Below are 14,612 nucleotides of genomic sequence, written 5' to 3'. Positions count from 1 at the left end.
CGAACCTTCTAAAGGCACCGTTACTATTACAATAGACCTAATTCTGGCTCGTGCTTCTGGCTCTATCCAGGGCCTCCGACCACTCAGCACTTGAAAGTCAGGCCTCCGACCCGCAAAAGTTCACATTTAACATTCAAGCCGGGGGGGGGATAGTACTGTAGTATGATTCTGATGATGTTGTCGTGGGGTGCAGAAAATAATTTGTGGAGGAGCGGCACGGAGAATTGCGCGGAGAATTGCGCGGAGAATTGTGGCTTTTCTTGGGTGAAAGTATGAAGATATGCGCACACAGTGAGCTTTTGACAGGTCGTTTTCGTCTATTGTGACTATTTGTAGGAAAATCACAAATTCTAATGACGCAGAAGGTACACTGTGGGATATGGGATAGTCTACCCCAGCAACAATTACAAGCTACTAGCAGAATAGGGGAAACAGAGTTCAACGACCAGCGTTCTTGTCTTAGATCCTGGCGCCCAACGGTGCTGAGCAAACCGGAGCTGTCTCCGCTCTGAACTATTAAACTTAACTGCACGTCTCCTATCTCCTATCATACTACCAGGATTACAGAGTTCTCCCGACCATCTTCGCTTTTATCTGAATCAATTCTTGAAAGTTTCTCAGCCCAAAGTTCATCTTCCTCACGGAACTTTCCCGCTTCGTTGAGAAGGGACCGGAGAATCTCTTCCGTGTAATTACTCTTCCTTGCTTTCACAATAAATTCCGCCCAGTTCTCATTATCGCTTTGTAGGTCCCTAGCTGTAGCGCGCAATATCCTGTTCGCGTCGACTTCAAGACTGACTTCAATCCTCGGCAATCCTTTTGGTCTGGGCGAGATTCCTGTAAGCTCTAATGTACCTAGTAACCTGTTCTTGTTTGAAATCAGTCGCTGGCCTTCCCAGACGTTAACCACAACTTTTTCTTGGTTGTCGAAAGTTGTCGTGACGATGGTGGACTTGCGGTTTGGAATAGCCGTGCCATTTCGAATGATGGTGTGGAAAGTTCCGTTGCTTGCCTCGATTCCCATACTCAAGTGGAGGACGTCAATGGTCATCGAACAGCCATCCCATTCCTCCTGGCTCAGTCTGAAAGCGGCTCCCCGAAGTGCAACTCCGCGGACGACAGCTTCATCGTTCGAGAAATCGGGGTTTGTGATTGCTTCTACGTTTGTGAAGTATCCTTCGAGGACTCTCTGAGCCTCTGAAATAAGCTTCGGGTCACCAGTGACGAGGATGCTGTGAATATCCTGCTTGCGCAGTTGTAAAGCCTTCAAAAATCCCTCAGTTGAACTAATCAGTGGTGCGGAAGAGTCTATCCCAAGGAATTTAAGCGGACTCTGTATCATGGTCGGCAAGTATCCAAGCAACCCTCGCCCCTGATCATTGTGTACCGTTGTCTTGAGTTCAAATACACCACGATCGATCTCCAATAGCGTGAGATCCCATTCTGTCTCCTGGATGTCGTACACGACAACATTGCATATTTTACTCTCGTAGAAATCAGGTTCGTCGCAAAGACCATCCCAAAGGTCAAGCCGATGTCCAAAAGCAGCCGCAATTGGCTCGTCAATCATACTAAAGATGTCCAATCCAGCTATCTTTGCCGCTTCTCTAGTGGCTGTTCTTTGCGTGTCGGTGAAGTAAGAGGGTACGGCGACGACGGCTGAAGTGACCGTTGTATCCAAGTAAGTCTCGGCCATGGTCTTCAGCCGGCTCAAGATCATGGCGGTTATGTCTTCTGGTGAGAAGAACTGATCTCCGTTTGCGGTTTGGGCTTTGATATCGAGCGAACCATTGCTGTACCCTCTCTGCACGACCTCGTAATGCAGGGCTGCAATTCTGCTCTGGACTGCAGGATCCGAAAAGTTTCCACCGATCAGGTGCCTAGACCTGGTTATCAGCGTTGCATTTGAAATAGTACTCATCTAAATGAACCTTATATCATAAATCGTATTCTTGGGATTACTCAAAGACTTCTCCTGCACTTCGAAACCAACCAAAGACTTGCCATCTTCCGTGTAAGCGACAACCGACGGCACTAAGCTTCGGCCTTTCTCATCGGCTATCATTTCAAACGTGTCATTTTGAACGATGCCAACACGCGAGTACTTAAGACCGAGATCTATCCCGACGACTGCAGGACTTTTAGTTCTGTTTCATGACTAGCAGCTTTGAGGCGAGTGTGTGTACCTGGACCAGTGTCAACGGGCTGGGTGTAATCTAAAGGGCTTAATCTAAAGATAGAGTAGTCGAATGTCGGTAGAAGTAATGCTATGCAGAGGACTGTGGAAAAAGTAAGAGTTTGCTTCGTTGTGAGTGATCTCATGGTTGATATCCAAGAAGGTTTTGGCAGGCCCTCAGAAGCCACTTTTGATGCTCATCCGAGAGCACTGAAATGAGTTGGATAACTCTAATTTTTTCTCTTTAGCCAGAAAAACCCCCAAACATACGTGTAGTGATAGAAGATGAATTGATCTGAAGGAGGAAGGCGAACGGCGCTGAGGTTCGAAGAAAGATGCCAAAGGAAACGTCGCCGGTTCTGCGGCGAGGCAGCGACACGTGATACCAACAGTACCAAAAAATAATCAGCCCTTCACCAGGCTATGACATAGAGCGTATCTGTCTTTTGATAGGATGGCCATTTTTCCCCAGAATAAGGCATCAATATATCTTGGAAATGGAAAGGCTCGCCTGATTCTCCGAACTGTTTGTTTCTGCCTCGGAATAAGCGAGAGGTGCACTGAATAGGGTGGAAGGGCTAAGCTACGCTGTAAGTTGGGGGGCTTCACCGTGTCAGTTCGCTAATGCTCCAGGCTTGTTGGCTAAAGGTCTTCGACAAGAAATCATATTGAATAAGTACTGTCATTTTCCGCTCAAATACAGAAGTTAAATAATCAGAACTATCTAGCTACTAGTTACCTAGGTATTGCTAGCCTGCCTCTTCCCAGTTATCAAACTAAGTTCTCTCCCCGAATCAAAGAACAAACATCAAAACAATGCCCAAAATAGGACCTATCCACCATCCTTTCATAATTGCGACAGATGCCTCTCCATAAGATTCACTGGTAGTCGTCGGAATGATGGTCGAAGTACGTGCTGATGCCGATGGAGCGGGAGTAATGGTCGACCTATCTCTCGAGCCGGAGACGTCGATTGAACTCGTACTCAGAGCAGAGATCGAGAACGATATCGTTTGTGTGGTTCCATTTTGCGTGAATGTCAAAGGTTGAGTTGCAGAGCTGATAATACCACTGATAAGAGAGTCGAACGATGCAGGGTTCTGTGCCGGGTTGGTGACAGCTGAACTAGTGCCTTGTTAATGTTTAGAGCCCTTGGATGTTGTTTTGATGATTGTTCTGGAGATGGATGCTCACCCGTCGGAATTGGTAAGAATGCTATCGACGCAAACAAACACAGCATCAGGTGAGGCCTGACAGACCTCCCCGAATATGCAGCACCAACCATCTCCACACTTGACAGGCTTTACGCCGCATTCAAAATTTTGACGGGATGCGAGACGGGGCACAGAACCAAGAGCTACAAAGGGCTCCAGCAAGAGCAAGAGGAGGATTTTGATGAACATGACTGATCTCAAATGAGATTAAGACAAAAGCGCTTGTTCGGTTTCTGGGAGCTTTTGTCTGATCCTCGATATTATTAAGTCCCTGACATTCTCCCATTTGCTTGGTGGTGGCCCTCCCCCTCCAGACCCCATACCCCGGACGAGGGGTTGCGTGTTCCAACTCCTGCCAAGGTCACCTGAAGCACAAAACAAATAAATGTAGTGCTACACAATACAGCCACCCACCTTTCTAGTAGATGATAAGCATGAGGTCCCACTTCATTCGTGGAAGGGAGCGGTTCGGCACTTCCCTAGCTTCCCGAAGAAGTAATGTCTCAGCCTCCAAAGCCGTGGCGTGGGCTTACAGTTTGGGGAGTGGACGGCGAAGCGAGAGCTGAGCAACCATTTGTTGTTGTGGATGGATGGCGGGATGGTATTGATCGTGATAGTCGCCAATCTCATCACACTGCTAAGTTTCCTGGGAGCAGTTGCCAGGTATATTTTGTGATGTTTTCTTCCAAAGTTTCGCTTTTTGAAGAAGCGGAATGTCAACAATGGCACAACCACGTCCAGAAGTTATCCCGCTGACGGATGTTGGTCCCATGTCGGATGAGAGGGTAGAAGCACCTGTAAGGTCCGATCTATTTCTTGTTGGAGCCAGATTTGAGTTCAATTTATAGGCACAAAATCTCCAGGCTGCTGGAGCCTCGACAGAGCCACAGCCAGGACCATCTAGTCGTAGACCACCGGCACCAACACCACTGGTAGGAGGTGAAAGAACTCCGGCGAACAATCAAGCTTCAACACCAGATACTGCAGCTTCACGTGTATCTACGAACTTGGTGCCACAAGTCCCTCAGGCGGAACAGCCCGCAACTTCCAACAATAGCCACCCAACCCCAAATTCTCAAGCAACGCCAGCCCCAGTCGTCAATGGAAATGCAACAAACCACGTTCCTCTCCAAGCAAATGGTGGAGCAACAGGATCGAGTCCATCACCACAAACTCGACCTCGGAAGAAGACATTCAGTAGCTTCTGCTGGTCAATGAAAGGTCCGATCGTCTTGATAGTGGTGTACACAATCACCACATACATTATCAGCACAGCTTCAGACGTCAATGGTCCTCTGGCTAGATCTGGTGTCACCGGCGGGTTCTTGCTCTTGAACGTCTTAGCTCTTCTCAACAACTATGCTCTGCTTGCAGCAGGAGACAAAGCTTGGCAATCCGCTCAATGGAGTGAGCGTTTTATGCGAAGGGGCCAGAACTTGACTGATTTCTTGGCTCTGAGCTCAAGTAGTGGTCTAGCTGGCTGGCTCGGAATTATATTCCATGACTTGAGACTCTTCCAGAGGATTTGGAGAAGAGTGCCGGGGAAGCTCCAGCAGATTTTGAGATTTCCTGTGGATTTCATTTGGCGACACAGGCACCGCCGGGCTCAAACAGGAGCTGTACGTGGGACTCAAGTTCGGAGGCCATCGATGACTAATGCGCGATTCTGGGGGCTTAGTCGGTAAGTACTGAATTTTGATTCAATCTTAAGATATAGCATCAAAGTTGACATGATCCAGAGTGGGGTTCTGGCTTTTTATCCAGTTCCCAGGTCTGATATTCATGAGTGAGTAGTACTACGTTCCACATCGAAGAAGTAATACTCACCACGATCTAGCCAAGGTCAATCCAGGCATAGACTACCGTCCCACTAACTGGGAAGATATCTCTGGAGGCATTGGGAAATACAACGCTTCTCAAGCAGCTCTCAAGCTATCTAACGGAGCATACCTCTCTGGACTAGCATTGAACATGATCAGAGACACTACCATAACAAAAGATTGGCCAGCCATCAGCCCAGAGTGTAAGGAAAAGACAAACTGCTCGTCGTATATTATTCCTGGAGGGCTCCAGACAGTAACACCATGGAGATACTTGGCAGAAAACAGATCTTCCCTCCCGGTTTACATGACCCGTGCCACACCAGTCTACCAGCTGGATTTCTGGGATGGCCCAGCGATTGTTCAGTGGTCAGAGAAAGATTGCACCCTATTCGGGATGTATGGTACAACAGGTATCGCCGACGTTGCTTTTCTGATTTGCATGACTCCGCACGAGGATAGAAAAATTCTTGCAGGTATGTCTCAATCACAGTTGCCACTTCACCGTACTCACATCCAAACTTTCCAGCGTTCAAATACTGCAATGACAAAGTCACTGCGGATGGCGGCTGCACGTATGAGGGCTCTTGGAGAACCGCTGCAACATGGAACGTCATTGTCGCTCCGTACCGAAGAGAAGCTACGGTCGCCGTAGACAGGAAGAGTGGCGAACTTCTGGACGTCAAGAATCTGACGAAAGCCGAGCCACAAGATATCACCCCAGCAGATTTTCTCACTGCTTTTAACGGCTTTCTCTATCCATTTCAGGCATTGGACATAAGCTTTGCCTGCGATGTGACAGGCGTTGAATTTCAGCTGACGAGCTGGATTTCAAATATCTTGGACGTTTCCCGGACTGCTGCGTATCAAGTACACCCTAGGGAGGTTTTAAGAAACCTCTTTATGGTTCCATTGTATTTCTACAATCCCATGACATCAGCTCTCGGCCCCCCTCCATCCGTGACGAAGAAGGTGGATGGCTTACCGAGCGAGAATTACATACTTGGTTCGTATTCTGAAAAGGTCGACCTTCTGACAATATCTCGGGTATGTATCAACTTCACCTGATATTGGTCAGTGATGTTTGCTGAATGCTGACATTCCTTGAAGTGGACAGTCGTAGCTTACATCATCGTCTGTGGCTTGATACTGTTCCTGATACTCTTAGTTCTAGCCCTCACTGCGTGGAACCAAGTTCAGCAAACTTCCGACTTCCCATTTGTAGACTTTTTGGCATTAAAGAGGCAGACAGTGATCGGCATATCCGGTGGCAGTGGAGCAGCTAGGGCTACTCAGGATGACATTGCTGGTGTCTTCGATAATTGCGTACATGGTGAAAGTGGAGATATAATCGAGGCTAGTCGTGGTGTCAGAGTAATCCCACACGATGCAGCACGAGAAAGGGCTAGGTTTTCGAATGTTCCTCCTTGAAACGGTTTTTAGTTGAATACAATGAATGCTGGAAAAGTGTTGGCAGTAGGTTCAAAACTGCTGAAGTCATCATAGGGGCGGTGCTACCGCTGATCTGTGTCACGAACATATGCTTTACTTACTTTTTCTTTCTTTATATGTTAGGTATATGGGCACCAAGCAAATTTTTGCCACAGCGTCTCCTGCTATGAAAGACACCGATTACATGATACAAATCCCAGGTGTCAACAACGGGCCTGTAATTTAGCGAGCCCCTTTCCGCGTCACGATTAAGAGAAAAGCAGTTAAACTATCCCCTTAATTGCCGTATCGTATCAAACACATTTTTTACAGGGTGTGCATAGCCTGTAGCGAAACCCTATTTAATTTAGCGAAGAACGCTGGAATTTGAATACTGAGTTGTCGTCCAAGGTACCCCGGAAAAGAGTGCTTTCGGCAGTTGAGGGAATAACTAAATACGAGAACTAAGATGAATTGTTATCAAAAGGTGTATGATGATAGACAGCTGATATAAAAGGTCTTTAGTAACAGTTTAAAAACAAGTGTCAAGTGTGACTTTTGGTGGGAAATCTTGTCTCATCAAACAGCAATTGACAGCGACTGTATTACTCTCGCTTCTGTTAATTATGATGCTACTTCCTTTTTATTTACACCAATATCGTTATCATAATTACTGTCTTTCTTATGATATTAGAGACAAAAGGAAAGAGCCTGGCTGCCTGGAAAAGATTATAGCAAAACTCGACGATAAAGTGATAGTTGCCAATTTAGATGTGACGCAAAACAAGATCGTGGGGCAAGGTGTTGAAATAAGCAGGTGAACTAGGTGGAGAGGAAAATTGAGACTAAGCAGAAGTGGAAAGCCATCAACATGGGTAAGCGACAGATGCTAGTCATCCAGCACAGAATGACAGAGACGCTTTCCGCAAGTGAATTTTGATACGCCATATTGGTATATAATTGTCCGCGTTTTATACGGCACTCTCCTTCCCCTTTCCCTTCCCGTCCTTCTGAGCATCATGTCGTTGTGCCACTCTCCATGGATGAGCTTCTGGGTCACTTGTCCTAGGCTCTTCCCTCAGGTATGAGCTCCGAAGCTCACTCACAGGCCCCTTCTTCACGAGTCTTTGGACACCTTGACCACGCACTGGTTGCCCCTGGTTCTCTGGAGTTGGCGATTTTGAAGCATAGTCGAGGAGCTTTCTGTGTGGCAGTGAGACGTTCGGGGGGCTCCTCGGATTGGTGGAAGTCCACCTCCCATTATGGGCTTCTGATGATTCATATTCAGCGGACAGAGAAGGAAGCTTTTTTCCCGACGTTAGTGACAGCGTCGGATCCAATTCTGTGCGGCCTTCTACTATATTCAAGCGTGCTGGTCGAGAGACAAGGAAAGGCTTGCTGTCGGGTATTGAAAGAAGATGGCAACCAGAGTCCTTTGCAATCACTACCGCGTCTTCTTCTCGAACTTTGCGGAAGCATTGACAGGTATGTACAGCGGATGGGTCAGATCTCATACGGCAAAGGCATGTCGATGGTCCAGGCAATTCTGTCGATGACATATCAAGTTGTTTTAGATTTCTCGAATCTATGCCCAAGGGTAGTGGTCCTGATGTTTGAGATTGGAGTGCAACATCTTCGCCGTAATCTTGAGGCAGGATCTTATTCTTCGTATCCGAGAACGGCCAAACAACAGGCATTGGCCTGGCGTCAATTACTGTCGAGGAGGATCCTGATTGGCGGCTGCGTAGTGTTGTATTCACCTGTACAGGCACCTCTTCAGAATATTCTAAGTCCACATCATCATCATCATCCTGACTCAGGTACATGTCACCCGAAGCTCTCAAGGCCGCTTCAAAATCTTCTGGTATTGGCATTTCGGGCGCCGAAGTAGTCAAAGCCTCGTCCACGAGATTTTCATTATTACACTCGTTGGAGCTCTGGGAAGAGCAAAGCTGTCCCTCAAAATTAGACGAATGTTTTTGCGACTTGTGGATCCCACGAGTTCGACCGATTATAACACATCCTGTCAGGCCACAGTTGCCTGGAGGATTCACCATGCCCCAAGATATCTTTCTTTTTCGCACTATTTGCAGGGTGCGTTGGCAAGAACAGTGACTTCTCGAACCAGAACAACTTTCGAACAGAAGAGAGCTTTTGTGAAGCCTCAAGTCGAATAATCTGAGATGTCCTTCGTCATCGGCTTCTCCAAAGACACGAAACACACTTTGACTCGTCATTGCCATGTAGTCTTTTCCTTCCGGGAGGCTCGACCAGCCGGGATAGAGACCACGAGTCTCCGTAGCGGGCCTGATCAAATCCCCGAGGTGGCTTCCAAATAGCACAACTCCGTCACAGGCCTTGATCATGTCAAGCCATTTCCCGCTTGTATCTTGGAGACGCACCTCTCTTTGTTTCAAAACTCCTTTATCGAAGGCGAGATCCATTAGTTCATAGCCGGTCAACTTCTGACTAGCCATCAGGTCTATGGATATGCCAGCCTCGTCTTTAGGCTCCTCAATCTTTTCTAGGCGGAGCCAGAGTTGATTGACAAGATCCTGCACATAGTAGTTGGTGCTTGATATTGCTGTATTGCCGTATATAGGAACAGAAGCCATACTCATTAAGGCGGTTCTGCAGGCTCCTGACCCATCTTCTGCTGGATTCGCAAATTCCAGATCTACTCTCTCACCGTTCATGACGTACGGTCTTTTTTGGTGTTTGATATGCACGAGATAGAGAAGAACTTCCGTTCCCGAAGCAAACCATGATCTCTTAGAGGCAAAATCATAGAGACAAACGCGCATCTCTTGGCCCGCATCGAGAAGGGGTTCCAAACGGCCCGCCCGCGACACATACCTCGACTCCCTCGCTCCGATGGCAAACTTTGTGGTGGCGCTTCCTCCTTTTGAGAAACCGACAGTAACGTCTGTCATATTTATTTTTCTGGAAACTCGCTCAGCCTTTGAGGGACTAATATCCCCATATACAACATTACGTGTTCCAAGATAAGACTCAGAATGTCTCCACCACCCCAGAAAAGCTCTCGTTTGGCCAAGAGAATCTTGGTCCAACTCGCGCAGAGATAGTCTCATTGCATCGCTTATGTCGCTATACTTCATCCTTGTGCCATTTGGTTTACTGACTAAGTGCCACTGCACTGAATTGTTGCAACGTTTGACGGGAATGAGCACACTAGAAAATCCTTTGATGACAAGGCCACAGCCATGTTCCACAGCATGCTCGGCTCCGATCAGAAAAGCCATCATCTCTAAAGGAATTTCGATGCCGAGATCGCAGCTTGTGCGAGGAGGGATTGGGAATCCCTTCGCGATTACTGGATTGGCAAATAATGAGAACCAGCACATCTTTTCAGGCTCTGCAAGCGGGGCTTGCACGAAGTCCATGTCAAAAGAGCCTTCACTAAGTGAAGTGAGAATACATTCGGAGTACTGCACTTTGGGGGTCGCTGACTTCCGGACTGCAGCTCCAAGCCAAGCAAAAATTTGTGTAATTGCAACAACATCATCCAATGACCCAGTGGCTTGAACTTCGACGACATTAGGAGTGGTCATCGACACGATTACCGAGCAATCATAGTTAATGTCAGCTATGACTTTTGTCAACGTTTGTTTACTTTAGTAGACCAACAGTGCAGAAAGCATTTGACCAAAATATTGAATTTCGTACCTCGACCCTGGATTTCAGGACTTGCTAGAACCGACTCAAGTGCTTGCAGGACATGCTCACCATGCGTTGCCCAGTTTTGTTTAAGATAGTCCGAGACTGTAACAGCCTGACACTGGAGAGCCGATCCGCTAATTATTATCACAGAACCTAGCTCCAAAGCATCGTGGGGATCATATTGAGTTGTCATGAAGTCGCGTGGATCCCAGGATATCCGAAACAGAGCCTTTGTAGGTTCATGAGAAAGCATCAAATTCTTCCTTATCTGGTTCTCAAGTGCTAGCATTGTCTCCCCCCGGTCATAGTACCCTGCTTGCAATTGTTTAGTGTTCTCGATCGCTTGGGGCTCTTCTTCTACCGTTTTTCGCGTCTGCCGGTTGGTCATGGGCAAGGGTTTCTTGGACGTCAGTGCGTCTTCAATGGAGACGGAAGCGCCAATAGGGTCCTCCGCAGAGCGAATACTTTCGGCCGCTATTCTCCCAGCCATATTTTCCAATGGCTCTACAACTGTTGTGTAGACTGCAGCGGTGAATCTCTTATTACTCCAATCGGCTTTTTCCTCAAACATGCAGGATAAGCAACACCTGATTATATTGACCCATTCTGGCTCCTGCTCGCCGACATGCTCAGCCCAGTCGCGAGCAGTCATGAAATCAGTATACTCGTGTGGGTTTCCCTCTGATCCAAGGTACGATTCCCGCAGGGGCTGGTCTTCGATAGCCTGACCATAGCATATTTCAAGCAATACAATTCCCAGATTGAAGAGACTAGTCCGGGCAGCAAGACGAGCCGTTGGTGGATCTCCACCAGCGGGCGAGATAGCTTGACGGCTTTCAATTGAAGTGAATGGGTGTCGCAAGAACGGCTTATCGAAGAGGATTGCCGAGTCTTCGTTATAGAACAAGATGTCTTGCTTCCCAAAGGTCTGTGTGAGCCATGGGGTAGTTTGCAGCTGTAACAAAGAAGAGGCAAGAATGCTAGCAATTTCGTGACGCTGGTGTCTGGTCAAAATTTTCGCATGTCCATTTCGAAGCAAAGTCTCCAGGCTGACGCAAGGAGTCTTGTTGGCAAGATCGAAACGATCTTCGATCACAATGAGCTCGTGGGAGCGTTGCTTTCCACCCGCAAGATCCTCCAGACAGGCTGGGTGGTCAGTGATGAGACGGCGCAACGGTGAACACAAGTTTTTAGTTCCGGGGCGATAGACGTTTTTACCGACATGGTCAGGTGGGTTCGAATCCCCGGAGGGAGATTTGACTATCGCTCGAACAGGAATAGCTTCAGGTACACTCAACCGAAGGATTTTCTTAGCTTTTGTTTTTGGAGTAGGCTGTTTCTTTCTGGCATGAACTTTAGGGAGAGTTCCACGGCTCTCGTCGTCTTCCCACCATATTCTACCCGGTTTGAAGTGAGGTTGCTCAAATAAGTTTCCCAGAGAAGACGGAGCATTAAAATGGAGGGGTCGATACAAACGTGAGTTTACCATAAGCCGAATTGAAATATGGCGCCTCGAACCGATGTCCAAGTCCGTCTCCAATTTAAGATCAAAAATGGATGAAGAGCCCCCAATCGTCCGTCGCTTGAGCTGAAGGTCGACTATGTGAGGTGTAGGACAATCACATGTCCAATAACTTTGCAGAGCAGAATGCAAGCTACTTGCGTGTTGTCTGATGCTTTCGAATACGCTTCCCCAAGGTTCGTTGCTCCGAGTCACTCTTGTATTCTGTAGCCATTCGTTCGGTTCCAGCAGCTCTCGGAGCTTACAACAGTGAGTTCCAAGAGAAGTAAGAGTCGTCCGCCCTGTCTTGCTGATGTTGAGCCATATGCGTTCCATTTGTATCTCCCATCGTCTGCTAGAATTGTCTGCCCAATTGATCTGACGGAGATATAGTCAATCGGGCTGTTCAAAGCTCGTGAGGTTGGAGTCCAGGCTCACCTTGCCATTCTTCGAGGAGAGAATATCTTGCATCTCTATTATGACCTCATTCAAAGACCTGGTCGTGCTCATATATATAGCGTATGATGATCCAAGTCGACTCCGCAGCAAGTCGGCAAGTTTTCCTCGCTGCCTTCCATAGTGGTCCAGGTCTGATTGCCCGGTCACGAAACCTTGAACCTCTACTTGTGACATATCTGTAGAATCCAGGAAGCGTTCTAGCATTTGGCCGTACAACTGCTTCTCGATGTCAATGGAATTTACGAAACCAATGAACTCAGTTCGTAAGCGTTTCCAATCTGGTAGATTCTCGAAGCCTTGTTTATAGTCCTCGGCGGTGGAGCTGAGGAGGGAGAACCCTTCCAACACAAGTTGGATCTCCTCGAGGTCGGACATAGCGAAGGCAAGCTTTGAAAATCCAATGCGATGATGACAAGACGTAAAATATCCTGATGTCCACAACGACCTCTCAGCCACCTTCTGCACACTTGTCTGGGTATTTGTTTGTCAGCTCAGCAATGCCACCAATGGCAACGTTGCTGTTGCCGCCCAGCTGTCATGCAGGAGCGATGCCAATCTCTGACCAGTAGATGCGCATCAACTTGATTGTATGAATTTACGTCGTTGTCTTTGGAAACACACGGAAAAGTCGTCGTCAAGTGAAACTATACGAAACTTTGGGCTCGTTATCTATGTCTGGCCCAGATTCTTTCTGCAACACTACTTCAGGCTCTTCTCGAGTCTGTCTGCAGGGCTCTAGTAAGACAGAATAACGAGGTCCAAATCACCACCATCAACGCCAAAGTAGCTTCGCAAACACGGCGGCAATCACAGCATGTCAGCTACAGCTGGCCATTGGGGCACAGATCATACCTCGCCCATATCAAGCCTTTCCCGCGATTGTATAAACTGTTATCAGAATCTCTACAATGCCCTAGGCAACTCAACCCCTGAACAAGCGACCGTGATAGGGTTCAATCGCGACATCTCGAGCGCCTTGATCTCGGAATGCCACTCAACATTCAAATCGTGGGCCTCAGATATCGATGCAGTAGAAATGACACACTTGAGAATGTCCCTTGATACTCGGTCAAAGAGAGCTGCAGAGATTCGTGATCGATGCTTGACGATATTGAGAGACTTGAGAAATTCTCTTGAGACAGGTCCGCCCACTCGTTCGTTCATTCTCTCATGTGTATCATACTAATATGACCGTATCCAGCTGTGAACATTGTTTATGCTATTGCTCCAAATGAGACATGGTCTGTCGGTACTTGGAGCAATGCGGGCACCTGCGGAGTCTTCAAGAAGAACCAAGAGAGCTCAGAGACGTCAGAGCTGGATGAGCTTTTCGCCGCCATAAAAGACGCCAACCGAAATCTGATAAAAGTATCTTTGGTCATTCGCACTTCTCCAATTCGCGATGACTACTCGAAAGCAGTCTCACGGTACCATCTTGACCCTTACTGGGATATTAGCTACGTAAGAGAGAAGTGCGTCAGCATGCGCAGCCAATGCCTGAAGTCCAGTAACAATTGCTCAGGGGAATGGCTGATTGAAAGATTGGGAACAGCGAATTCAAGGAGGCGTCAATATCTGATGTATCAACGAGCGCACAATGACAAGTTCTCTGGATTTGAGGATGAAACTTCAGAAGAGCCGTCACCTCGCGACGAGAGCGAAACCTTCACTAGCTCCTTTACTTCTGCTAAACGAGCGACCCCAATCATGGTAGCCGCCCAGGCCTTCAATGAAAAGGACCATTATGGGGACCAAGGCTCGTCCGAGATACAGATATCAGAGGTCGCTACAATGGGAGGCCAGGCCAACGAGCTCAAAATGCCAGCTCCGCCTAATGAGGCATTCAAGGGTATTCCTTTCGAATACGGTCACCCTTTCAGATGCCCATATTGCTATACCGAAAGTGTGGTTAGAAACAAGAGAGCTTGGAAGTAATTTTCATAATACGCTGCATATTTGGATTTAGCCTAATTACATCTAGTAAACATGTTCTACGAGATTTGAAGCCCTACGTGTGCACGTTTCAAGAATGCGAGCTCAGAATGTTTGGCAGTTGCCAAGAATGGTGGCAGCACGAAATCTTTCACCACAGAAGAGAATGGGTCTGTGGGACCTGTAACTCCATTCATAAGAGCAGATCTTCCTTCGCTGACCATGTCAAATCTCATTATGATAAACCCCTTCCAGTCTCTCAAGTTGCCGCCCTTGTCCTGCTGGGTGAAGAGCCTATTGACAAGATTTCGTTGTTTGAATGCATGCTCTGCGACGATGCAAGACTCAATTCACTCGCCGAGAGACCTCCCCACGAAGACCAATTGAGCGAGAATCTC

At 47.6% G+C, this 14,612-nt stretch overlaps 5 protein-coding genes across 6 annotated transcripts; 2 read left to right on the top strand and 3 right to left on the bottom strand.

The window, feature by feature from the left end:
- Positions 1–372: 372 nt before the first annotated feature.
- Positions 373–2,702, bottom strand: KAR2_2 (ATPase with role in protein import into the ER). 2 transcript variants are annotated; one of them, XM_058503166.1, is made up of 3 exons: positions 2,187–2,702; positions 1,932–2,130; positions 373–1,880 (listed from the first exon to the last, which is right to left on the bottom strand). In XM_058503166.1, the coding sequence occupies exons 1-3, from the start codon at positions 2,320–2,322 to the stop codon at positions 548–550; spliced, it is 1,668 nt and encodes a 555-aa protein (XP_058362100.1). In that variant the 5' UTR covers positions 2,323–2,702; the 3' UTR covers positions 373–547. The 2 variants fall into 2 exon arrangements, with proteins under 2 accessions (XP_058362100.1, XP_058362101.1); XM_058503167.1 differs by having other exon boundaries at positions 373–2,130.
- Positions 2,703–2,812: 110 nt separating this feature from the next.
- On the bottom strand, positions 2,813–3,678 carry ONS95_009566 (uncharacterized protein). Its single transcript, XM_058503165.1, has 2 exons — positions 3,371–3,678; positions 2,813–3,301 (listed from the first exon to the last, which is right to left on the bottom strand). The coding sequence occupies exons 1-2, from the start codon at positions 3,577–3,579 to the stop codon at positions 2,971–2,973; spliced, it is 540 nt and encodes a 179-aa protein (XP_058362099.1). The 5' UTR covers positions 3,580–3,678; the 3' UTR covers positions 2,813–2,970.
- A 332-nt stretch (positions 3,679–4,010) lies between these two features.
- ONS95_009565 (uncharacterized protein) lies at positions 4,011–6,819 on the top strand. Its single transcript, XM_058503164.1, has 5 exons — positions 4,011–5,071; positions 5,130–5,176; positions 5,228–5,686; positions 5,740–6,257; positions 6,321–6,819. Exons 1-5 carry the CDS (start codon positions 4,605–4,607, stop codon positions 6,639–6,641), a joined length of 1,812 nt encoding a protein of 603 aa, XP_058362098.1. The 5' UTR covers positions 4,011–4,604; the 3' UTR covers positions 6,642–6,819.
- Positions 6,820–7,148: 329 nt separating this feature from the next.
- ONS95_009564 (uncharacterized protein) lies at positions 7,149–12,657 on the bottom strand (the record flags this gene model as incomplete). The annotated part of the gene is made up of 3 exons (XM_058503163.1): positions 7,149–10,248; positions 10,329–12,201; positions 12,262–12,657. The coding sequence occupies 3 exons, from the start codon at positions 12,655–12,657 to the stop codon at positions 7,613–7,615; spliced, it is 4,905 nt and encodes a 1,634-aa protein (XP_058362097.1). The 3' UTR covers positions 7,149–7,612.
- On the top strand, positions 11,636–14,293 carry ONS95_009563 (uncharacterized protein). Its single transcript, XM_058503162.1, has 3 exons — positions 11,636–12,020; positions 12,217–13,424; positions 13,484–14,293. The coding sequence occupies exons 2-3, from the start codon at positions 13,097–13,099 to the stop codon at positions 14,215–14,217; spliced, it is 1,062 nt and encodes a 353-aa protein (XP_058362096.1). The 5' UTR covers positions 11,636–12,020; positions 12,217–13,096; the 3' UTR covers positions 14,218–14,293.
- The last annotated feature ends 319 nt before the right edge of the window (positions 14,294–14,612 follow it).

The sequence above is a fragment of the Cadophora gregata genome (assembly GCF_030347475.1).
Source record: "Cadophora gregata isolate MNR1 chromosome Unknown scaffold_3, whole genome shotgun sequence".
Lineage (NCBI taxonomy): Eukaryota > Fungi > Ascomycota > Leotiomycetes > Helotiales > Ploettnerulaceae > Cadophora > Cadophora gregata.
Note: the sequence above shows the minus strand (reverse complement) of the source record. Positions and strands in the feature narration are given on the sequence as shown.

Coding starts and splice junctions, on each gene's coding strand:
- KAR2_2 (XM_058503166.1), bottom strand. CDS start 2,322: ATGAGATCACTCACAACGAAGCAAACTCTTACTTTTTCCACAGTCCTC. Junction 2,131..2,186: donor GCCCGTTGACACTGGTCCAG/GTACACACACTC, acceptor AAAGTCCTGCAG/TCGTCGGGATAGATCTCGGT. Junction 1,881..1,931: donor AATACGATTTATGATATAAG/GTTCATTTAGAT, acceptor AACCAGGTCTAG/GCACCTGATCGGTGGAAACT.
- ONS95_009566 (XM_058503165.1), bottom strand. CDS start 3,579: ATGTTCATCAAAATCCTCCTCTTGCTCTTGCTGGAGCCCTTTGTAGCT. Junction 3,302..3,370: donor ATTCTTACCAATTCCGACGG/GTGAGCATCCAT, acceptor ACAAGGCACTAG/TTCAGCTGTCACCAACCCGG.
- ONS95_009565 (XM_058503164.1), top strand. CDS start 4,605: ATGAAAGGTCCGATCGTCTTGATAGTGGTGTACACAATCACCACATAC. Junction 5,177..5,227: donor CCCAGGTCTGATATTCATGA/GTGAGTAGTACT, acceptor ACCACGATCTAG/CCAAGGTCAATCCAGGCATA. Junction 5,687..5,739: donor GGATAGAAAAATTCTTGCAG/GTATGTCTCAAT, acceptor CAAACTTTCCAG/CGTTCAAATACTGCAATGAC.
- ONS95_009563 (XM_058503162.1), top strand. CDS start 13,097: ATGTCAGCTACAGCTGGCCATTGGGGCACAGATCATACCTCGCCCATA. Junction 13,425..13,483: donor GAGAAATTCTCTTGAGACAG/GTCCGCCCACTC, acceptor GACCGTATCCAG/CTGTGAACATTGTTTATGCT.